The sequence below is a fragment of the Solea senegalensis genome, unplaced genomic scaffold, assembly GCF_019176455.1.
Source record: "Solea senegalensis isolate Sse05_10M unplaced genomic scaffold, IFAPA_SoseM_1 scf7180000017657, whole genome shotgun sequence".
Classification (NCBI taxonomy): domain Eukaryota; kingdom Metazoa; phylum Chordata; class Actinopteri; order Pleuronectiformes; family Soleidae; genus Solea; species Solea senegalensis.
Window position 1 is genome coordinate 24,270 of NW_025322479.1, and position 24,871 is coordinate 49,140.

Consider the following 24,871-nt stretch of genomic DNA (forward strand, 5'->3'; position numbering starts at 1 on the left):
CTGTTTGTTTTCCTCTGCTTCGTCTTCTTCTTCTTCTGTGTCTACGGTTTCTCCTGCTGCTGCTTTTCTAATTATAAAAACACAGGAGATTTTTCTTTCCGTTTAGTTTTTACTTCAACCTTATGATACATTTCAATAATTCAGCGTCTTAAAGCTTCACACCAGAAGAGTTCCTCCAGGTTGAACAGCAGTGATGTCGTACAGTGAAGGAAACATAAACTGAGATATTTAAAAAATATAAAATAAAATCAGCAGGATTTAAGTGTTAACAGATCAGATCCAGAGTATCAAAAATAGATTTCATAATGAATTAGCCAATAAATAACAACACAAGTCTCTGATTGTTGTAACGGTGTCGCATTACAACACCGTACCGTCGATTTACAGCCCTTTTTTAAATCAGTTTTATTCAACAATTTCCCCTATTTGTTGTGCAAAAGATTTTTTTAAAAACAAAGAAACATCTTTGGTTTGTCGCTGAGGTACGAGTTAGCGCTAAGATTCCTGAGACAGAGGAGGAAAGAACCGTGTGACACTCGTGTGGTTTTCAGGCACTTGAAAGTCAGTGTTTGTGATTGTCGGCAGAAGCTGTTACTGAGACGCTCTGTGGAATTTGGAGTCGTACTGGTGGTACTGGTCCAACTGGTCGAGGCGCACAGCGGCGCTCAGACCGCTGATGTCTCTGTCGATGACCTCGTTCACTGCAAAACACACACAACCACCAAACAGGGTTATTACTTTCATCCATCTTCGACCGCTTTGTCCTCCACTAACTACTAACTAACTACTTAAGAGTGTACTAAAAACAAACAAACAACTAGACAGTAAAAATGATATAGGACTATAACTACTGTTTTTAAGCTTCTGAAATATGAATATTTTCTGGTTTGTGGACCAAACGACACGTTTGAGAACGTCACTGGGTTAAAGGAGGTTTTCTTTTATAAAATGACTGCATGAACAGGAGTGAAAACTGAGCTGCAGTTTCCCCAACAGACCACCAGAGGGAGCACCACGACACAAACTGCTGCTTAAGATAAGATAAAGCACGGTAAGACTAAGGTAAGGAATAACGAGCAGGGTTTCCCTCAGGTACTTTGAGTCAATGCTGAACATGGAGCACATGGAGTTTAAAGAAAACCATACAAGTTACAGAGCCTTGCTTGATCTTACCAAATGACTTGGCTGTGACTACTTCTCCAAACTTCAGCTAAATTATTTAAATGTATATTTTGATAGATTTAACTAGAGTGAAAACAATTGTACTTTTTTGTGTTTGTTAAAACAGTATTTCAAGAGTGCCTTTGTGTAAGACTCTATAGTTAATGTTTAAATATTGTTAATGCATGTCTTACACAATGACACATAATAGTCCTAATTTCAAACTTCCTGTCAACATTTTTTTTTACAAAAACACGGTGACCCAACCACCATAAGATCAAGTAAACTCAAGTATGATAACACAAGATGGATGAAGAGGTGAGATGAAGTAAGACGGATCAAGTAAGACAAGATAGCAGAAGATAAGTTAAGGAAAGACAAGATAGCAGAAGATAAGTTAAGGAAAGACGAGATAGCAGAAGATAAGTTAAGGAAAGACGAGATAGCAAGACGAGATAGCAGGAAGTTAAGGAAAGACGAGATAGCAGAAGATAAGTTAAGGAAAGACGAGATAGCAGAAGATAAGTTAAGGAAAGACAAGACAGCAGAAGTTAAGGAAAGACATGATAGCAGAAGATAAGTTAAGGAAAGACAAGATAGCAGAAGATAAGTTAAGGAAAGACGAGATAACAGAAGATAAGTTAAGGAAAGACGAGATAGCAGAAGATAAGTTAAGGAAAGACAAGATAGCAGAAGATAAAGGAAAGAGAGATAGCAGAAGTTAAGTTAAGGAAAGACAAGATAGCAGAAGATAAGTTAAGGAAAGAAGATAGCAGAAGTTAAGGAAAGACAAGATAGCAGAAGATAAGTTAAGGAAAGACAAGATAGCAGAAGATAAGTTAAGGAAAGACGAGATAGCAGAAGTTAAGTTAAGGAAAGACAAGATAGCAGAAGATAAGTTAAGGAAAGACAAGATAGCAGAAGATAAGTTAAGGAAAGACGAGATAGCAGAAGATAAGTTAAGGAAAAACGAGATAGCAGAAGATAAGTTAAGGAAAGACGAGATAAGATAAGATAGCTGAGGTGATTGTTCATGTGTCCAACAGAGTGTTACACAGTTACAGTGTTACAGCAGCACAGTTAAGAGAATCAATCAAATGTTTCATTTCAACACTAAACATGACTGAATTATCAATGTTGTTGTGTGTGTGTATTTACAGAGCAGAAAATGGCCCCGCCTCCGCTTCAGTCTATTCATAGCAGAGCGAGTGAAACCTGAAACTGAGGAGACAAGACTCTAATGATCATCATTATCGTCTTCAGTCACTAACACTAACACACCGCTCACTCTCCCACACCAAAGTCCATAGAGAAAACCAGTGATTTTAGCTGCTGGTCCACTGCTGCCTCGTGTGGTCACTTTGTGTCACTGAGGCAAATCTGAACCAAGGATTTTAAACACAGAACTCCATCACGAAGTTCAAATGTTTGGTTTTGTGACTTTGGCTTTTAAAATAATCCGCTCAGATTGACCTCAGTGACACAAAGTGACCACACGAGGCAGCAGTAGACCAGCGTCTGTCTCACAGTGAGATAAAGACGTGGACACGTTCTGAAGACATTTTAAGAGTCGAGACTTTTGTTCAAAATAGAAAAAAGATTCAGACATTTTCAGTCAGTGGCAGCCATGTTAGGAACTGATGAAGGAGCTTCAGTGATTCCTTTCCTTATCTCCTTTAGCATAGGATACACTGCACTATCCTTGACTGAAGTAAAGGACACAAAGCCGTCCCACAATTCTTTGCTGTTGCAACACTTAAAGTGATGTACCGTTATAGTTTGAACAGCTGACACTGTTTTAAAGAAATGACAATGTTAAGAAAGGCAAGTCGTTTGACCTTTACATCACGCACACACACATACACAGTGTTTGTGCAGGAGTGTGTTTGTGTGTGCGTGCGCGTGTGTGTGTGAGTGTGTGTGTGTGAGTGTGTGTGTGCAGGAGGAGGCTCAGAGGCCTGACGACAGCTGCTGCCACCAACTGAGACACTGCAACACACACACACACGACTATTATTAACCAGGATCACACAGAGACAGACACAGACACAGACACACACACACACACACACACACACACACACACAGACACACACACACAGACACACACACACCTAACTATTATTAACCAGGATCACACACACACACACAGAGAGACAGACACACACACACACACACACAGACAGACACACACACACACACACACACACACAACTATTATTAACCAGGATCACACAGAGACAGACACACACACACACACACACAGACAGACACACACACACACACACACAGACACACACACACACAGACACAGACACACACACACACACACACACACAACTATTATTAACCAGGATCACACAGACACACACACACACACACACACACACACACACACACACACACACACACACAGACACACACACACACACACACACACACACACACACACAACTATTATTAACCAGGATCACACAGAGACAGACACAGACACACACACACAGACAGGCAGACAGACAGACACACACAGACAGACAGACACAGACAGACAGACAGACAGACAGACTGTTGGGCACAGAGAACAGAGTTTCAGACCTGAATCTGATGAGTCTCAGGCCTGAATCTAAACAGTCTAAAGAGTCTCAGACCTGAATCTAAAGAGTTTCAGATCTGAATCTAAAGAGTTTCAGACCTGAATCTAAAGAGTCTCAGGCCTGAATCGGAGTCTGTGTTTTCATAGCCCATCCCACCTGTTCAAACATTCTCTGCTTCCTACCGTCATCCAGTGTGATCTCCTGAAGACCCAGGGATCCCAGACCCAGCTGGTCTTCAGGTTCTTGCTTGATGCTCGGCAGAGACTCCTTCTGGGGACCAGTGGGGGTCATGAAGACTCTGCTGGAACTCAAAGATGGAGGTAGTTCCCTCTGAGATCCAATGGGGGACAGCGAGGAGGTTTGAGTAGGCACAGTGAAGGTCTGAAGGGGGACGGGAGAAGCCTGAGGAGGTAGCGGGCACATCTGAGGAGGAACTGTGAAGGTATGAGGAGGCATGATGGACGTCTGAAGAGGAATGAAGGAGGTGTGAGAAGGAAGAGAGGAGGCGGTGTGAGGAAACATCAAAGGAGTTTGATGGGGGACAGAGGGTGGAGGAGGACGGAGACCAGGTTCCTTCTGGGTGGGATGACCACAGGAATCATAATGTGCCACATGTGGGCTGAATCCGGGTGGATTGTGGGAGATGTGGTCCAGCTCCCAGCATTCCTGTTTAACCAGCGGGGGTCCAGCTGCACCAGGGAGCTGACGTCCAACTCCAGGCAGGTAGGTGAAGCTCTGTGTTAGACTCCTCCTTCTCTTCCCGTTTGAGACGTAGAACTGGACTTGGACCGGACTCAAAGTCTTCTTATAGTAAGGAGGGACCTCCACTGTGATGCTGGTCTGAAGGACAGAGAACGTCAAGATTAATCCTTCAGTCAGTCGATATCACATGGAGGACAGAGGGACAGAGGGACAGAGGGACAGAGGGACAGAGATCCTGGAAGCACAGTCAGTTTCTGCTGCTTCAAGATATCACCATAGCAACAATTGTGTCAGACTGTCCTTTTTAAGACTCTGGACGCTCAGACGTCCAGATGCCTCGACATCGCAAAAAGGTTCATAAAGACCTCTTCACTGCAGAGCGTCTTTTTTTGTTTTTGTTTATGTAAATAAATAAATAAAAGGAGTTGAAGGATGTGACGTCCTGGAGTCACATGATTCAATTCAATTCAATTTTATTTGTATAACGTACATGATCTCAAGGCTCTGGACATAGACAGAATCCCAACAGTTCACACAATGAGCAAACACTAGGCATCAGTGGAGAGAAAACATGACCGTCCACAGAGAACGTCTCCACTTACGCTGCTACTTTTTTCTGGCACAACTCTGGCATCCAGGTCCCACAGTGACTTTCCATCTGAGGGACAAAGACATGGACGGAACTTCAGTCAGTTAATAAATCACCACATTTTCCTCCAAAGGTATGAAAGAAAAAAAGAAAAGGAAAAGTTCAAGGCCCATTTATACTCTTTACGCAAAAGAGGGCGGAGCTTTTTGTTCGCTTGCTTTTGCGCTCCCTGGTTTTTCGTTTGCGATTCTGACCATGGGCGGGGCCTTGCAGGAAGCTGCCTGCTGATTGGCTACTGAGTTTTGTAGCGACAGCTAACATTTGTCAGATTATCTTTGAGATATTACGTACGACGACTCCAAGCACGGGTCTACTTCCTGCCCATTAAGCAGTCGCTCGAAAACCCAGTAGCCAATCAGCAGGCAGCTTCCTAAGCCCCGCCCATGGTCAGAATTGCAAACAAAAAAACTAGGAAGTGCAAAGAACAAGTTTGCAGTGCCAGGATAAAAGAATAAGAATAAACACATTTTATGAATGATTAAATCCATATTTTCTTTTTTGTGGTTCATTTGTGTGTTGTTACATAATATCGACACAAATCTAATTTTGTTAGATTCCAGGAGCTGAACCAGCAACACAAGTTGTCACAATTTGCGGCAGACACATGGAAATAGTGAAAATGACTAAGTAATATTCCCCCGCCGCAAAATCTGTTCGCATTTCGTCTCATCTCGGATCAAATTGATCGCTTTTAATGGTCGCTATGTTTGTCAATGCCTGCAACTTAGTACCCGGCACTGCCCCCTAGAGGACGCATCGTGTAATCGCCCTCACCGACGCAAAACACGCATGTATGGTGGTGAGGGACACATTTGATGTGTAAATGTAGTCAGAACTCACCGGGTCCTTTCTCGGTGAAAACTACCCTGGACAGTGTGGAGATGTTGGACCCTGTGATGAGCAGCTCCTCTCTGCCGTCCACTGAGCAGCAGCTGGGACAGAAGCTGTCCACCTGAGGAAGCTCCTGCCCGGAGCGCTGAGCTGCACAACACAACACAGATTATGTTTACATGTCTGCTTGTTTATGGAGATTAAGAACCACTTTAAGAAGAGTGACCTGCAGCACAACACAGATTATGCTTACATGTCTGTTTGTTTATGGAGATTAAGAACCAACTTTAAGAAGAGTGACCTGCAGATTATGTTTACATGTCTGTTTGTTTATGGAGATTAAGAACCACTTTAAGAAGAGTGACCTGCAGCACAACACAGATTATGCTTACATGTCTGTTTGTTTATGGAGATTAAGAACCACGTTAAGAAGAGTGACCTGCAGCACAACACAGATTATGCTTACATGTCTGTTTGCTTATGGAGAAGAACCACTTAAGAAGAGTGACCTGCAGCACAACACAGATTATGCATGTTTGTTTGCTTATGGAGATTAAGAACCACTTTAAGAAGAGTGACCTGCAGCACACACAGATTTTACATGTCTGCTTGTTTATGGAGATTAAGAACCACTTTAAGAAGAGTGACCTGCAGCACAACACAGATTATGCTTACATGTCTGTTTGTTTATGGAGAACCACTTTAAGAACCACTTTAAGAAGAGTGACCTGCAGCACAACACAGATTATGTTTACATGTCTGTTTGAGATTAAGAACCACTTTAAGAAGAGTGACCTGCAGCACAACACAGATTATGCTTACATGTCTGTTTGTTTATGGAGATTAAGAACCACTTTAAGAAGAGTGACCTGCACAAACGATTATGCTTACATGTCTGTTTGTTTATGGAGATTAAGAACCACTTTAAGAAGAGTGACCTGCAGCACAAGCGAGATTATGCTTACATGTCTGTTTGTTTATGGAGATTAAGAACCACTTTAAGAAGAGTGACCTGCAGCACAACAGATTATGTTTACATGTCTGTTTGTTTATGGAGATTAAGAACCACTTTAAGAAGAGTGACCTGCAGCATAACACAGATTATGTTTACATGTCTGTTTGTTTATGGAGATTAAGAACCACTTTAAGAAGAGTGACCTGCAGCACAACGCAGATTATGTTTACATGTCTGTTTGTTTATGGAGATTAAGAACCACTTTAAGAAGAGTGACCTGCAGCACAACACAGATTATGCTTACATGTTCTTGTTTATGGAGATTAAGAACCACTTTAAGAAGAGTGACCTGCAGCAACACAGATTATGCTTACATGTCTGTTTGTTTATGGAGATTAAGAACCACTTTAAGAAGAGTGACCTGCAGCACAACACAGATTATGTTTACATGTCTGCTTGTTTATGGAGATTAAGAACCACTTTAAGAAGAGTGACCTGCAGCACAACACAGATTATGCTTACATGTCTGTTTGTTTATGGAGATTAAGAACCACTTTAAGAAGAGTGACCTGCAGCACAACACAGATTATGCTTACATGTCTGCTTGTTTATGGAGATTAAGAACCAACAATAGTGACATCCTGTAACATTAACATGAGGTTAATGCACGGACACGTCCCCTGTGTATGTGTGAGTGTGAGAAGACGCTGCATCAAAATCAATATAGTAATCTCGGAATAATGGCTGAGTTGTTGCAGGCCTGAAAGCGACACGTTCATATTAGCAGCGACTTACAGCACTCTACGGGAATGGACGCCGTCTGGAGCCACAGCATTTGTCCGTCCGTCTGAGGCACGGCGACTCTGAACACGACTCGCACCCTCGTGTTCTTGCGCCCGATGTCCGTCTCGCCTTTCTTCAGCTCGATGTCGGCGTTGCGCAGCTTCACCCTCGTGTTCTTGCGCCCGATGTCCGTCTCGCCTTTCTTCAGCTCGATGTCGGCGTTGCGCAGCTTCAGGATGCCGGCGCAGTCGATGCTGTGGAATAAATCACATGACGACACACTCTGACCAATCGGTGGAATTTGGAACTATAAGTAGATTTTGGAATTATGAGTACATTTGGGGATTATAAGAAGATTTTGGGATTATAAAAAGATTTTGGGATTATAAAAAGATTTTGGAACTATAAGTAGATTTTGAGATTATAAGAAGATTTTGGAACTATAAGTAGATTTTGAGATTATAAGAAGATTTTGGAACTATAAGTAGATTTTGGAATTTCTCCGCAGTCTTTTAAATCTTTTTAACTTTAATACACAGTTGGACATTGTTGGCTTTGATTCTTGTGTCGGACGTCGCACTCATGACTCTTCAGAGACGACGCCCTCTGACCAATCAGTGACCTTCAGTCTGTTGACGTCACATTTTAGTATCGGCTCAGCTGAACCTCGTCAGAGCAGGAACTAAAAAAAGCACCAGGTACCAGGTTCTATCACTGATGGAGAAGAAAGAAAAAAAAAAGCGAGTGGAGCTGAGCCGAGTCATGTGTAGATATCAGGCTAACCCCGATTCTGGTGCTGTTGAGGCTTCTGTTACCTGGCAGACATGCTGTTTTCTGGAAGCAGAGGGATCTCCAGGACTTTGCTGTAGCCCAGGATCTTCTCCTGGCAGGTGGTGGTGACCGTCTTCCCCGTCACTCGGTGAACCTGGTAGAAGGCGTGGGGGCGAATGTAGCGCTCGTCTGCGGTGCCGATGAACAACAGCATGCTGACCGGCCGCTCGCTAAATCCAATCAACTGCAGACCAAAGTTTAAAGTTTACAGATGTAACGTGTGCAACTGTCTCACCACACGCGCACTCACTCACTCACTCACACACTCACACGCACGCACACACTGCAGACACTACTAGACGATGTGAAGAGACGACAAATGTTCAATTCCCACCGTGTGCAGCATCTTTGAGGCCTTCACACAGCGTTTGAAAACTTCCTCTTGTCATAAATAACAGAATATTCCAGCACAGGCTCTACTAGGGTTGCAAAGGGGCAGAAAATTCCCACGGGAATATATGAGAATTACCTGGAAATGTTTTGATAATTTAAAGAAACTGTGTCTTATAGAGTACATGAATACTTTTTGTTTTGTGCTTTTGCTGGAGTGAAGACTTTCACGACTACCTTTAACAGTACTACTGTCAGTACTTCTGGTACATTATAATAAATGAACTTCAGGTGAAGTATTCTTACTTGTAAAAGAGTCATTTTTACTTTCACTGTAGTACTTGGACTACTTCTGGTGTCTGTGGATGTGAACAGAAACAAAGAAATGACTCTGAATAAAAACATGTTCAGCAGGGTTCCGTTTCCCCTTACGCTCCAGTAACAGATCTGACGATGAAATGCATGACATCAGGTTCGAGCCACGTGAGGGCTGTTTGTGGACTAACAAACCCCTCCCCTGCTGCAGCCATCATTGGGATGATGTTCTGTTTCCTGTGAGATCCAGCAGCTCTCTGCTGTCCTGGTCTTGACACTAAACACAGTGCAGTTTCACACATCGAAGCTCATCTGGCTTCAGCAGCAGCAGCCTGACAATGTGACACCCAAAATAACCCTGCGGGTGTCTGTTTCACACGAGGCCTTGATGGAGCTCTGCTTGCCTCTGCTTGCCTCTGCTTGCCTCTGCTCTCTGGTTCTACAGACGACTGTTCACCATCGACAAGAGCAAAATTAAACTCTGACTTAAAAGCAGCACAATCAGTCCATACATGTCAATTAGAACAACTGATTTTAGCCACCTTTTCTCATTTTTAGTCATTTTAGTCATCTTTATCTCACTGACAGACAGACTTCTGCAACAGGAAACTAAAGTTTGGAAACCACTCACTCTCCCACACCAAAGTCCAGAGAGAAAATCAGTGATTTTAACGTCACACACACACACACACACACACAGGAGTTGTTGATCCACTGCTGCCTCCATTACTGAGTTCAAATGTCTTGTTTTGTAAATTTGGTGTTTGAAATCCTTCATTCAGATTGACCTCAGTGACACAGAGTGACCACACAAGGCAGCAGAGGACCAGCAGCTAAAATCACTGATTTTCTCTCTGGACTTTGGTGTGGGAGAGTGAGTGCTTGACAAGGTTGGCAATCTGTGAAAATATTCAAGATAATCTAAGATTCTGTTAGATTTAAGATAAGGTAAACGAGATGAGCCTTCAGCCAAGTGGCTAAAATCAGTTTTTCTTTACTGTTGTCCGCACTGAAAAAATCCCATTGACAACTCTTATTCAGTTTAACGTTGTCGCAAATAACTAAAAGTGAGTTCAATAAAAAGAAGTGGGAATGCACCTTTACAACGGGGTGTCCTCCACTCACTGCTTTGATGGACCCTCTGCTGCCCTCTGTCTCATAATGAGCCCGGTGGTAGGACTTGGGCTGAACCTCCAGCCTCAGCTCACACTGGTCATACTGGCTGGGCAGAGGCCAGTCGAGAGGAGGGGGGGACGAGGTGCTGTGAGGAGACGGACACAACAAAGACACAACGTCCACATACAGTATGGTGTAAGCTTCATAGAAAGATTGAAACGGACAGCTCACTGCCGAGACACCGGCAGGAAACAGACCATTTTAGCCCATTAACAAAATCAACATTAGGTTTAGTCTATGATATCTCAAGATCACGTTCACGTCTTTATCTCACTGTGAGACAGACTTTTACAACAGGAAGGTGATGTTTGTAAACCACTCACTCTCCCACACCAAACCCCACAGAGAAAATCAGTGATTTTAGCATCGCGCACACACACACACACACACACACACACACACACACACACACACACACACACACACACACACACACACACACACACACACACACACACACACACACACACACACAGGAGTTATTGATCCACTGCTGCCCCCATCACTAAGTTCAAATGTCTTATTTTGAAACCTCTGTGTTTAAAATCCTTCATTCAGATTGACCTCAGTGACACAAAGTGACCACACGAGGCAGCAGAGGACCAGCAGCTCCTGTGTCCCGCAGCTAAAATCACTGATTTTCTCTATGGGGTTTGGTATGGGAGAGTGAGTGGTTTACAAACATCACTTTCCTGTTGTAAAAGTCTGTCTCACAGTGAGATAAAGACGTGAACGTGTTCTTGAGATATCACAGACTAAACCTAATGTTTACACACGATGTCGTAAGAACACGTTTGGAGTTTGTCCAATGAGTGAACGACTCCCACATACAAACACACTGCAAAAGAAATCTGAAGTTCAAGTTTCACTGCAGTTACACTTGACCAGTAGAAGATAAGAACGTGTTAGAGCCAGAGGACTCTCTGATCTATGTTTTATTGTAGATTATAACATTGATTAGACTTAGTCATGTGACCAGCAGAGACACACACACACACACACACACACAGTGTGGTTTCCACGACTTTAGAGGACATTGCATTGACTAACAGCACTTTATTTTACCATTACACAGTTCCAGCACAACTTTTCCAACAGTGATAAAAAATGTGACATCAACTGAAGGTCACTGATTGGTCAGAGTGTATCGTCACTGAAGAGTCATGAGTGCGACGTCCGACACAAGAATCAAAGACAACAATGTCCATAATTATAATCCCAAAATCTATTTATAATCCCAAAATCTACTTATAAATCCTAAATCTATTTATAATCCCTAAATCTATTTATAATCCCAAAATCTTTAGTTCCAAAACATGTGTTAATCTGTAAAATGCCAATACGTAACAGGAGTCAGGTGTATTTCGTGACCGCGTTCACTGGTATTTCAGTTCAGTGACTGTTCTGTTGCTCCGCTCATGCAGGAAGTACTGAATGATTCTTTTTAGTGATTCACTTTCACCCAAAACAACTGCTTTACAAGTCGCTAGTTTGCGTGTGTGTGTGTGTGTTGCATAGAAAACTACGTCACAACAGTTTCATGCACCGTGCTTTGATGACTCCGCCCCTCGTTGAGGAGGAGCTATGAAGTCATGGAAAACCGTACCAAACTGAGTAGAGTCGAGCCGTGCTGGAACTGTGTAGAGGAAAAGCAGCATTACTCTAACCATAGCCATAATTATTACTGGCCTAACGCTAATCTTAGTGAAGAAAACCAAAACGTTATGGTGAACAGTTTAAAGGTCAAAGGTCAAAGAGTCTATGTATTGAACGAGGATGGAGCATTTCTTAACGTAGCCTTCTCCACCGTTGTCCCGCTGTAAACTCCCTCTACCGTGAGGACACACATGACCACATGATCACTGGCACAGATTGTTTACTTTAGAGCGCCGTCATTTGTTGATTAAAATGTCGAACTTTGCGTAACGATTACCGTACTGCACGAGGAAGGACGACGACATGTCATTGAACCGATATCGAGTGTGAGATTTCCATGCAATCTTCTCAGCTCAAAGAGTAAACAATAACATTCACTGAAAGCCAACCTGAACAGAGGAGGGTTTCCAGGTTTGGGTTTGTTCCAGCTGAAGTGGGAGGGAACCTGAAGGAAGAGCTCGGCCAGGCCGTCCTGCTCGTGACCCTCTTCAGAATCCCGCAGCAGTTCCAGCACCGGGTCTCCCTGAGCGGGGAGGAGTCCCAGCGAGCTCCCCGACGTCCTCCTGGTCTTGGAAGGGACGTCCAGCTCCTGGTAGCCGGACATCAGCAGGGGCCCGAGGGCAGGGGCGGGGCTTCCTGCCCACGCGTCTTCTGTCACGCTGTCACGCGGGGAGGCACTCGGCGTGGGGCTGGGTGAGTGGTGGGGGGAGGGCGAGCGGGTGTGGACGCGGGGGTCAGCGCTGGAGTGGCGTCTCTTTCCACAGGGGGAGCTCGGCCTGGACGATGACCTGCGGAGAAAAATCACAATGAACCTGAAGCAGTTCTGACCAGGAGAGACTCGGGGTCCTCTAGTCTGGACAATGTTTTTAGGACCCGAGCGCAGAGAGGTGCAAAGGCTGTGGTGTATTTGCTGTGTTTCTTGTCCTCATGTCCTCACTTGTTGTCCCTTTCTGAAAATGTCTTCAGTTTCTAAAAAAATATCCTCACTTTCTGAAAAAGTCCTCACTGCAGAGGTCAGAGGTCACATTTAGTGACTTAAATCTTCACTATGATGTCATTTCAAATGTTATTATTACTTGCAGCCCTAATCCACGGCTTCTCTGGTCAAACGCCAGCTATTGTGTTCACATTTAACTCTCAGCTTTTCTAATTCCACTCTTCCAATCAGGCACTGGGCAGAGAGGGGATAGTTACTCTTCGTACCTGGACGTGGGTCGACGGTTCAGCCAGCTCTCCTCTGTGACGCTGGTGCGAGGGGAGTGGCAGGGCGACTGATGAGGCGACTGATGGGGCGATAGCGACGGGCTAAAGGCTAAAGGATGTTGGTATTTCTGTTGCCATAACTCCACCCCAAAGGCCCCGCCCCCACAGCCCGGAGACCCCAAAGGAGACCCCAGTGGGGACCCTAGTGCGGGACGTGCCGCATCGCCTAGCTCCACCTCCACATCGTCGTAGATGTGGGAGAAGGACTCGCAGGACGAGAGGTCAGACATCCAGCTCCTGGAAGACATGCTGCTGCAGGGACTTGGGCAGAAGGCCGGGTCCCGGTAGCAGGGGTCAGTCGGCAAATACAACTGGTCTCTGGACCAGGACGCCTCAGAGTAGCCCCCCTCTGCACCACCCACTGCCAAAGCTTCCTGTCCGGTGCTGGGCTCCCCATGGCTGTTAGGAGCTATGGAGGTGATCTGAATACTTGGACAGTCAAACGCTCTGGGGTTCCCCTGGGCTCCATACTGGGGCCCATGCGATTCACAGCCAACATGCTGGTAGTTGTGTGTGCTGGTCAAATATGGGGGGTCGCTTGACAGCTCCTGGTTCACGGACTGTTCCACTAGAGCCTGTGTGGAGGGGGGAGGCCTCCTCACATGGAGATCTGGACCTGGGACGAGAAGATGGCAAAGACGTGGAATCGTTAAAACAGTTAGTTAGTTAGTTAGTTAGTTAGTTAGTTAGTTAGTTAGTTAGTTAGTTAGTTAGTGTATATATAGATGTACAAATGTAGAATAAAATGCAAACTATACATAAAGGTAAAAAGAATAAATGAAGTGGACTTAAACCAGATAAACCAACAAAATCAACAACAATGAATATTTAATGATGTTCCAGTGTAACCTGAGTAACCCAGTCAACACAATAAATACATCGTCCCATCCCTTATCATCATCATCATCATGATTGTGTAGTCTGTGTGTGTGTGTGTGTGCGTGAGAGTGTGTCTGTGAGAGAGACAGAGAGAGAGTGTGTGTGTGAGAGAGACACACACACACACACTGACCTGGTGTCACATGTCACACTGTAGCAGCAGCACTGGACTAGTCATAGTCACAGATCATTATCACACACACACACACACACACACACACACACACCTCTATTAATATCACACACATACTTTGCACATGACATGCAAAAAAGGCAACAAAGCAGCAACTGCGATCTGCTTCAACGACTCCCACACACACACACACACACACACACACACACACTTTCTTGTCCGGCGATCTCAGTGAGGACAGTCATGGACACAATGCAATCCCCTTACCCTAAAATTAAACATCTTAACTAAATACTTAACCCCAACATTTAACCTTAACAACTCTCACCCTGAAAGCAAACTGACAATTTTAGCAACAGAATCCATTTGAATAAGTTCTTTTTTCAGAATAAAAGCTCTGAACTCAATATGATTTTGTTGTTGTTGTGAAGATGAACAAATAATTTTTGTAGATTTTGGAACTATTAGTAGATTCTTAAGTCTTTTGAAGTGATCTACAGTTGGACATTGTTGTCTTTGATTCTTGTGTTAGACGTCGCGCTCATGACTCTCCAGTGACGACATTCTCTGACCACTCAGTGGCCGGCAGTCTGTCGGCGTCACATCGGCTGAGCTGAACCTCGTCAGAGCAGGAACTAAAAACACCAGGTACCAGGTTCTATCACTGATGGAGAAGAAAAATAACCGTGCCAAAATACGAAGAAGAAGTTCCCTGTGGGTGTGGTCGGGTCGAGCCGAGCCGAGCTGAGTGGTGCTGGAACTGTTTAGTGGAAAAGTGAGGACACTCATGGACATAATTCCCTCCCCCTTATACTAACCTTTAAGCACCAACCTAATTCTAACTCTATCCCTAGAACCAACCAACCTTAACCCATCAACAGGCCTTTTCATGTGTGACAGAACATAAGAACGAGACAGAATGTCCTCACTTCCTATTTTTTGTACATTTTTTGGACACTCATAGTCATAGAGCAGTCCCTGACCCTCTACCTAACCTTGAACCATCACAACTATACACCTAACTCTAAACCTACAACCAGGACTTAACTCCCCCAAAAAAAGCCCTCTCACCAGACAAAATGTCCTCACAAAGACATACATACAAGAACACACACACAGGTTTGTGTAGCTATTCTTCTTAGGGCTGAGACGAAAACAAAGCCTCATCACTAACTTTAACAACAACCAGTTAATGACTAACCCTAAACCATAACCACAATTCAAGTCTTAAATCTGCTCCTCAGAAATAAGGTTCTGTCTTGTTAGGACCAGGTTTTAGTCTCCATGAGGAGTACTACAGAAAAGAAAAAAAGGCCTAAAGAAGCACAAATTCAAGAACACACACACACACACACACACACACAGAGAGAGAGGAAGAGGAGCAGGTGGTGATGCCACAGATCAGTTAGAAAACCAGGAAGTCAAAACAGACTGAGTGAGTGAGTGAGTGAGTGAGTTGTCTTTCAACTGGAAGGTTGTGGGTTCAATTCCTGGCTCTGCTCGTCTATGTGTGTCCTTGAGCAAAGACACTGAATCACATGTTGCAGCTTGTGAATGGGAAGATTACTCGTTACTACCAAATCAAATCGAATACTTCAGTATAGTAAAAGTAACATACTTTAAAGCTTTTATTGAAGTAAGATTATAAACTTCTACTAAAGCCATTTTCTGTAATCACACTTGTACTTTCACTCAAGAATAACAATAACGTGGCATTGAAGAGAAGGCTGCCGCGTTCGCTCTGTGGTTTTACTTTGAAAAACGAGCGCCCGGACGTCCGGTGGAGCTCGCGCTAACTCCCGTTAGCTTAGCTCGATTGACAGCTCGCTAACGCCACGTACCTGCTGAGTGTTTGTCCTCGTCCTCGAAGCTCAGTCTGAAGTCCAGCTCGTCCGCGCAGTTCATTTGACCAACACAACTGCGACAGTCCTCACGTTAAAGCTGTCTGTCTGTCCACCTGTCTCTCTCCCCGAAAGCAGAACTCTGCCTCAACCGACGCTTCAACTTCAACAACAACAACAACAACAACACTCTGACAAACTCCCGACAGTAAAGTTGTAAATAAGCGCGTTCACGGTCAGAAAATTCGTCCTCGCACTGCGAAGTGAAAGCGTAAAACTCCCATATTTGCGTAAACTTTGCGTTCGCGGTTTCTGTTCGTCCGCGTTTCCTCTCCTCCAGGTTTGATCCTCACGCTGCGTTCACGGCCACTACGTAAACTTTAGGTCGGGGTTCATGCTTTTCTGCGTGCGCTTCAAAAATACTTAAAAAAAAGACATATTATATTATATTTTATTTTATTTTATTTTATATTATATTATATTATAGGACTTAACACGCTCATACTTTATGGTTTACACGTTCACATTTGATACATTTCACCACGAGTTTAAACTTATTAAATTGGTTTGTATGGAGAACGATACATGACATAAAAATAAATGAATGAATAAATGCATAAATAAAAGAATAAATCAATGAATTACTTAATAAATACATAAAATAGTGAATTAATAAATAAATACAGAAATAAATATATCAATGTGATTTTAATGGTCGATTTGTATTTATTTAAAGTAAATAATTTCGACTCCCATTATCTAAAATAAAATTAGATTGTTTGTCTGTCTGTCCATTTACGGACACACATCATAGTTTGGACTGTCAGACAATTAATCAGAAAATAATCAAGGACAAATGAAAGCACAGGAGTGAGTGGTGTCCTGTGTTTTTTTAAAAAAGGACGAATAAAAAGACACACTTACAACTTAAAGATAAAACCGCCAAATACTAAATACTGTGTTTGGTTAAGTATGATTTATCCAATTTGCGGTTTCAATTCACACCTTCAGTTTTGGTAATTCAACACGTTTTCATCAACTCAAAACCGGCCAAATTAAAGGGAAATCTTATTGAATTAAATGTTAAAATTACACACTTCTTTGAGCACCTACATTTTAACTTCAGCAACACAAAATATCTTTTTCAAAAACGTTCAAATTTGAGATTTAAGTTTAACCAATTGCTGTTTTTAATATTAATATAATATTAATATTGTAGTCTAGTGTCGTCCAAGGGTGTGTGGTTTGCGCAAAATAACGTCGTACATTTTTACTGTTTCTTATACCTGTTGATTCGTTATAACACTTTTGTCCAGAGCGCCCCTGAAGGCACCACTGGCAAGCCCAGTGATGACGTCAGGGGCGGGTGACTCCATCTCCCAGGTTCAGTTCAGGACTCGAGGATTTATTTGGGTTAACCGCAAAAACAAACAAACAAACAAACAAATAAACAAACAAACAAACACAAGCCCGACGTCAAATTATGCTTTTATTTAAATCACCAGTATCGGAAACGGTGAACAACGAAGTGGTCGGAGTCACTTGAACGCAACACTCGAGTCCTTTCCTGTGTTTATTTGAATAATGTGTGTCACGTGACGAAGTGGCCGCAGCTGCTCACACAAACACAATCGCTGTTTCTGTCTCTTCCTTTAATCTGGGGGAAAAAAATCCCAGATTAAAAAAAACCAAAGTTTATTTTGGGGGGAATTAAGACAATTGTGGGGAAGACGCGGACGATTCAGAACTTCATGAAATCAAACGCGGGTGAAATGATGAGTTCAAGGCCAATTAAAACAAATGTAATTTAAAAACAAAAGTAAACCATTGATTATCTTTAAGGCACCAAGGTAAAAAAGTCATATCTGAGATGATTCAGCGCTGCTGCCCCCTGCTGGCTGTGAAATAATCCACATTGACGTCTTCTGGTGAAATTATAAAAAACAATTAGAGTGATTTTCTTCTCTCTCAGTTGATCCTGACGTCAAACTATGTAAACAGTTTAAAGGAGCAGTGTGTAGAATCAATGAAAGAAACGCAACACAATGTTTGTAATCTAAGGTGTTTCCGTTACGTTGCCGTTACACCGAACCAGGTCCTCGTCGAATCACGGAATATTACAAGCGCGTCGCTAAGGCTGCGCTTGCTCTGGAGGCGTGTCCGCCTCACGATGGTCACCGTTCGCCAACGCTGGAGTCGCTGAGCTTTGCGTTTCCTGCTGGACGTCACCCAGGTGCCGTTTCTTGCTCTGTTCCTGCTGCTGCTCCGCGCCGCCGTTCGTCTTCCCGTCCCTCTTCCTCTTGCAGACCAAGCCTGAGTCTTCCTCGCCGATGCGACCCTCGGGGATTCCCAGAACTCGCAGGCAGACGACGGCGGCCGCCTGTTCTGCAAACTTTTTGGACTTCTCCCTGGAAAAAAGACGCAAGCATTTCAACATGAAGTCCTGAAAACACACACGTGTGTGTGTGCGCGCGTGCGCGCGCGTGCGTGCGTGCGTGCGTGCGTGTGCGTGCTGACCACAGTGTTGATCTGAATCTCTTTCCTGCGACAGTCACAGTCGACTGAAAGCCTCGGTCCTGCGAGCGCTGCACCTGCGAACACACGCGAGAACACAAGCGTCGCGTTAATAACACTTTTAAGTCTTCTGTGACCGTCCGGTCGTCGTCGCCTCTCACCGTCTCGTACAGCGGCTGCTCCACTCGCTCTCTGCGACTCCACTCCAGCAGGAACATCTTTGGAGTGATCTGAGGCGGATAATTCCTCCTGCAACAACAACAACAATTGTAAAAAAATAACAATTTAAAGAGGAGGGAAGGATGGAGGAAAGGAAGGAAGATTTGAAAAGAAGGAATGAAAGGAACAGAGGAGAGGACAGAAAGACAGAATCACGTGTTGTTCTGACCGTTCAAACTTGACGGCCACGGTGGTGACGTCTCCGTCCATGACCGGCCGCTCGCTCTGCCCGCCGCTCTGCAGCGCCGCCCTCCTGGTCTGCTGCTGCTCCTGCACATGTCGGCAGAAGGTGTGCAGGCCGTACGCCGCGCTGCAACGCAAAACAACACAAACGCGGGAGTCACGTGACCCGAGAGCCTCGGCGACCGCGGTCACGTGACGGTGGCGAGGCAGCCGTACCTGATCTCCGCGTTGGTCTGAGCGGCCTGCACCTGCTTCCCCAGAGGAGACTCCACCTTGTCCCGCAGCATCTGACACAGACAGTACTTGGTGTTGAAGGCGTGGTTGTCGTACCGGATCGCCTGAGAGACAGACACAACAAGACAGGACACACACTTTACAGCCCCTTTAAAAAACAACATGTACTTCCATGACGACGATGGGGCTCACATATTTGAGATATTCCTCCATGACCTTCTCCACAGGAAGTGGACCTTCACTGACGAACACGGACACGTTCCACATGGCAGCGCGAGCCAACATGACCGACGAGGCGCCGGTCGCCCGCCTGAAGTGCTCGATGTCAGCGTTGGTCTTCACCACATCCAGAGAACCTCCACTGTTTCATTCAAGAAACATCGTTCACTTCACAGGTTTGGATTCAAAATATCACAATTTTTAAAAAAAAAACTGCAGTGTCTGATGACAGATTAACACATTATAGTTTTAAACTAAAAAAACTACAGTATCAGATAACAGATTAACAGATTATAGTTTTAAACTGAAAAAACTGCAGTGTCTGATAACAGATTAACAGATTATAGCTTTAAACTAAAAGAACTACAGTATTAGATAACAGATTATAGTTTTAAACTAAAAAAACTGCAGTAGCTGATAACAGATTATAGTTTTAAACTAAAAAAACCGCAGTACCTGATAACAGATTATAGTTTTAAACTAAAAAACTGCAGTAGCTGATAACAGATTATAGTTTTAAACTAAAAAAACTACAGTATCAGATAACAGATTAACAGATTATAGTTTTAAACTAAAAAAACTACAGTATCAGATAACAGATTAACAGATTATAGTTTTAAACAAAAAAAATTGCAGTACCTGATAACAGATTAGTTTTAAACTAAAAAAACTGCAGTAGTTGATAACAGATTCACAGATTATAGTTTTAAACTAAAAAAACTGCAGTAGCTGATAACACAGATTATAGTTTTAAACTAAACAAACTGCAGTACCTGATAACAGATTCACAGATTATAGTTTTAAACTAAACAAACTGCAGTACCTGATAACAGATTCACAGATTATAGTTTTAAACTAAAATAAACTGCAGTATCTGATAACAGATTATAATTTTAAACAAAAGAAAACTGCAGTACCTGATACCAACAGATTATAGTTTTAAACTAAAAAAACTGCAGTAGGCTGAGGAATAGATTATAAGTTTTAAAACTAAAACTGCAGTATCTGATAACAGATTATAGTTTTAAACAAAAAAAACTGCAGTACCTTATAACAGATTAACAAATTATAATTTTAAACTGAAAAAACGGCAGTATCTGATAACAGATTAACAGATTATAGCTTTAAACTAAAAAAACTACAGTATTAGATAACAGATTAACAGATTATAGTTTTAAACTAAAAAAACTGCAGTAGCTGATAACAGATTAGTTTTAAACTAAAAAAACTGCAATACTTGATAAACAGATTATAGTTTTAAACTAAAAAAACTGCAAAAGTACCTGATAAATAGATTAACAGATTATAGTTTTAAACAAAAAAAACTGCAGTACCTTATAACAGATTAACAAATTATAATTTTAAACTGAAAAAACGGCAGTATCTGATAACAGATTAACAGATTATAGCTTTAAACTAAAAAAACTACAGTATCAGATACCAGATTAACAGATTATAGTTTTAAACTGAAAAAACGGCAGTATCTGATAACAGATTATAGTCAGTCAGTCAGTCATCATCTAACCGCTTTATCCTCCACCAGAGGGTCGCGGGGGGTGCTGTGCCAATCTCAGCTACATGGGGCGATAGGCGGGGTCACACCCTGGACAGTTCGCCAGTCCATCGCAGGGCCACACACACACACACAACTAGAGACAAACAACCATTCACTCTCACACTCACTCCTACGGTCAATCTAGAGTGTCCAATTTACCTAATCCCCACATTGCATGTTTTTGGACTGTGGGAGGAAGCCGGAGAACCCGGAGAGAACCCACGCACACACGGGGAGAACATGCAAACTCCATGCAGAAAGGCCCTTGTTCCAACCGGGGCTCGAACCCGGGTCTTATCGCTGCAAGGCGAGAGTGCTAACCACTACAACACCGTGTGGCCACAGATTATAGTTTTAAACTAAAAAAAAAACTGCAGTACTTGACAACAGATTATTAACAGATTATATCTTTAAAATAAAAAAAAAAAGAAATTTTAATTTACAATCAAAAGTAATTTGAAAAACACCTGAGAATGAGGGATGGAAGTAAGGAAGGGAGTAAGGAATGAAGAAAAGAAGGAAGGAAGGACAGAAACAGCTACTGCTGACCATGTTAATCGTGAGTGGGTGTGGCCTCTTACTTGGCGATGACGGGGATGGAAACAGCCCGAGCAACGGCTTGGATGTAGTTACAGTGGACGGGGTGTCGGGGGCGCTCTTCCTTAAACCTGAACATCAACAACACATTCATATAAAAACATGTGACGTGCAGAGGATGAGTCAGCAGTTTACCTGCCGTGGACAGCGACCGCGGCGACGCCCGTCCTCTCGATCCTCTGCACCAAACTGATCGTTTCCTCCACCTGGAACCAGAGAAGAGACGTTACAGAGCGCCCCCTGCTGCTGAGACAGAAAAACACAGTGAAAATATGGCCGACGGCAGGAAAAACCTGGGTCAACTCAAGTCTACGATACAATCTGACCGTGATCTCACTCTGCCTGCACCAAAGTCCACACACACAGTGACCACACGAGGCAGCAGAGGACCAGCAGCTCCTGTGTCTCTGTGAGCTAAAATCACTGGTTTTCTCCGTGGACTTTGGTGTGGGAGAGTGAGTGGTTTACAAACCCAGTGAATACCGGGCAATAAACTCTAAATGGGTATTTTTATTTAAAACGCTAAAAATGAAACTTTGATTTACAGCGACTTTACAGCTTTACAGCAACAGACATGCAATTAATAATATCAAAAAAAATGAGCAGTGTTTGTTTGGAGGCAACAATCGTGGAATCTTAACTCCAGGGACGTGAGTTTGCTCCGAGTTTCCACGTTGGAAATCGTCTCTACTTTTCTAAATTAAGTCAAAACTCAATCAAGGACAAGTGTGAAGTGTAGAAGGGCGTAAACGAGTGTTTCCCGTCTTACCGAGGGCAGGATCCTGATTTTACAGGTGACTGGAATGGAAACACCTGTGACGAGCTTTGTGAGGATCTGCAGCAGGAACAAAAACCACACTTTTTACTTATTTATTCATTTATTATCAAATCAATCAACCCCTGTGTGTGTGTGTGTGTGCGTGTGCGTGTCAGTACGCACCGCCTCTATCTTGTCAGGGTCTGACAGCAGAGCAGCTCCCATCCCTCCCTGCAGGGGTCAGACAGGGGTCAGACAGGGGTCAGACAGGGGTCATCAGAGAGCAGAAGCAGCAGACGGTCACTCACCTTGGTGGAATATTCCTTTGGACAGCCCATGTTCACGTCGACCGCAGCCACGTCCTTCTCCCTGTGCGACAAAGAGACAGAAACTTCGTCTTCTACTGTGCTAACGCTGTGCACGTGTGTGAGACACATGAACTCACACGAGACGAGCCACGGCCAGCGCTCGGTCCGGATCAGCGGTTCCCTGGAAGCACAGGGACAGAGACGTTGAGGACGAGCTGACCTGCGGTGCGTCCTGAATGTCGTGTATGGACACAGATAAAAATGCGTCTCACCATCTGGAAGACGACTCTGTCCTTCTCTCGCTCACATGTCCGGAACATCACGCGGTCGTCCGGAGCCACAAAGTCCACCGTCTGCAGAACCTCTGAGCAAACACAGCACCACAGACACCAGATCAACATCCACATGCAGCTCATGACGTGAAAAAGAGGCCACACCCTCCTTCTTACCGTTCACCACCCTCTGACACTGGACCATTTTGATGTCGATCAGCTCCTGAAACAAAAAGCACCGACAAACACTGAGCTCAGATTCAGGTGCGTCTCCGTCTGCTGCTTCTTCCCATCCTCACCTCGCAGTAAACCACATCAGCTCCGTAGTCCAGAGCCAGTAGCCTCATGGGCAGGGTCCCCACCCGGACCATGGGAGCCAGGGCAGTGATGTTCCTGAAGCTCAGCCTCCCTGCTGCCATGATGTTCCACTCAGTTCTGCTGCTCGCACAGAAACACAGTGAATCCACAATCCGGGGTTCATTTGGTGTCGCATTCTTATGCACGAGACACACTCACGAAACCCCATCTAGAATCCGGCGGATTTAAGCCGGTTTTCGGTTTGTAGCCGATGACAAATGAAACGGTAAAACCTGAATGAACTGATACAGAATGTATTCCTCCAGTCGGCGTTCAGTTGGCTCAGAACGTCACAAAGAAAATGAACATTGGCAACTTTTAGCACGACCGTTCCTTCGATTCGGCATGGCCCCCGACAATCGTAAGATTAAGAACAAATACAGTTGCATTTAATGAAATAGCCACACGCCGAATTAACAACAACAAGGTTTTGACTTGGAAAGATGCTCCGTTTATTATCTATCTGCTAAGTTCATTCTTAAAAAAGCAAGAACTTCTTAACTTGCGACTTTTTCTAATGGAGTCCGGCGGACGGGATTGATTAGGACTAAGTTTTTGAATGCTAACACTGTTAAACTGCTACACTGTGTTCTAACGTGGAATAAACTGAAGCTCGACGCTGACTCGAGAACACATTTAAAAACGAGGAGCAATCAACTCACCCGCTCACGACAGCAGCAGAACGCGAGGAGTCGGCGCGTGCTCTTCGGAGAACTTCCTGTTTAGGCACGTGCGTCATCACGGCGTCACGTTGCGTCAGGAGGCACGAGAACCAGATCGGTTTGATAATCATGATTATGATGTTGCGTCTTGTTTTAAAGCTGATAACATTATTATCAGCACATCATTTGAAATATAGAAACAATAACTTCCACAGATTTTTATTTTTTTTACCTTTTATTTATCTTTCATAATACACTATCTATAACAAAATATGTTGGGGAATGTGATGCAGTTTTTTTAGTGTGATGAGAAAAGCAAAGACATGAGGGTAAACTCACATTTTGTGTCAATCATGTTGAGCAAGGCAATTAGCATTAGCCCCTTATGTTTGCATGATCCAGCAAGTAATGCAACCTCCATACGAATCACTTAGCATTCAGCTCTTGATATTTAGTGATACAATTACGATCTTGGCGGCCAACAATGGCAAACAACTGAAGTGACTTCGATAGCCTCTAAGCTAGGTTGTTGTCTGTGACACAGTCCAGCGTGTCTGTCTATTTAATGTAGGATGATGCAGGGGGGAGGAGCTTCACAACACGCCAGAGATGAGGGATATTGCTAAAGGAACAAATAAACATTTGTATAATATGAGTTATGGACACAGAGGTGGGCCACACGGCGGTGTAGTGGTTAGCACTCTCGCCTTGCAGCGAGAAGACCCGGGTTCAAGCCCCGGTTGGAACAAGGGCCTTTCTGCATGGAGTTTGCATGTTCTCCCTGTGTGTGCGTGGGTTCTCTCCGGGTTCTCCGGCTTCCTCCCACAGTCCAAAAACATGCAATGTGGGGATTAGGTGAATTGGACACTCTAAATTGACCGTAGGAGTGAGTGTG

The 24,871-nt window shown here is 43.7% G+C and overlaps 2 protein-coding genes across 4 annotated transcripts; both read right to left on the reverse strand.

Moving 5' to 3' along the window:
• Nucleotides 1–95: 95 nt before the first annotated feature.
• On the reverse strand, nt 96–16,477 carry LOC122764778 (nuclear factor of activated T-cells, cytoplasmic 3-like). The gene is made up of 11 exons (XM_044018710.1): nt 16,100–16,477; nt 13,187–13,862; nt 12,373–12,771; nt 10,250–10,412; nt 8,491–8,690; nt 7,842–7,929; nt 7,688–7,772; nt 5,947–6,087; nt 5,060–5,115; nt 3,938–4,595; nt 96–701 (listed from the first exon to the last, which is right to left on the reverse strand). The coding sequence occupies exons 1-11, from the start codon at nt 16,161–16,163 to the stop codon at nt 592–594; spliced, it is 2,640 nt and encodes an 879-aa protein (XP_043874645.1). The 5' UTR covers nt 16,164–16,477; the 3' UTR covers nt 96–591.
• A 1,182-nt stretch (nt 16,478–17,659) lies between these two features.
• On the reverse strand, nt 17,660–24,068 carry LOC122764775 (tRNA-dihydrouridine(20) synthase [NAD(P)+]-like). Of its 3 annotated transcripts, XM_044018708.1 has the most exons (16): nt 23,977–24,068; nt 23,257–23,395; nt 23,135–23,180; nt 22,958–23,049; nt 22,823–22,866; nt 22,686–22,746; nt 22,561–22,608; nt 22,390–22,455; nt 21,756–21,826; nt 21,605–21,691; nt 19,442–19,610; nt 19,232–19,353; nt 19,002–19,142; nt 18,775–18,862; nt 18,617–18,690; nt 17,660–18,507 (listed from the first exon to the last, which is right to left on the reverse strand). In XM_044018708.1, exons 1-16 carry the CDS (start codon nt 24,051–24,053, stop codon nt 18,231–18,233), a joined length of 1,602 nt encoding a protein of 533 aa, XP_043874643.1. In that variant the 5' UTR covers nt 24,054–24,068; the 3' UTR covers nt 17,660–18,230. The 3 variants fall into 3 exon arrangements, with proteins under 3 accessions (XP_043874643.1, XP_043874642.1, XP_043874641.1); XM_044018707.1 differs by having other exon boundaries at nt 18,617–18,862; nt 23,257–23,392; XM_044018706.1 differs by having other exon boundaries at nt 18,617–18,862.
• Between the last annotated feature and the right edge of the window lie 803 nt (nt 24,069–24,871).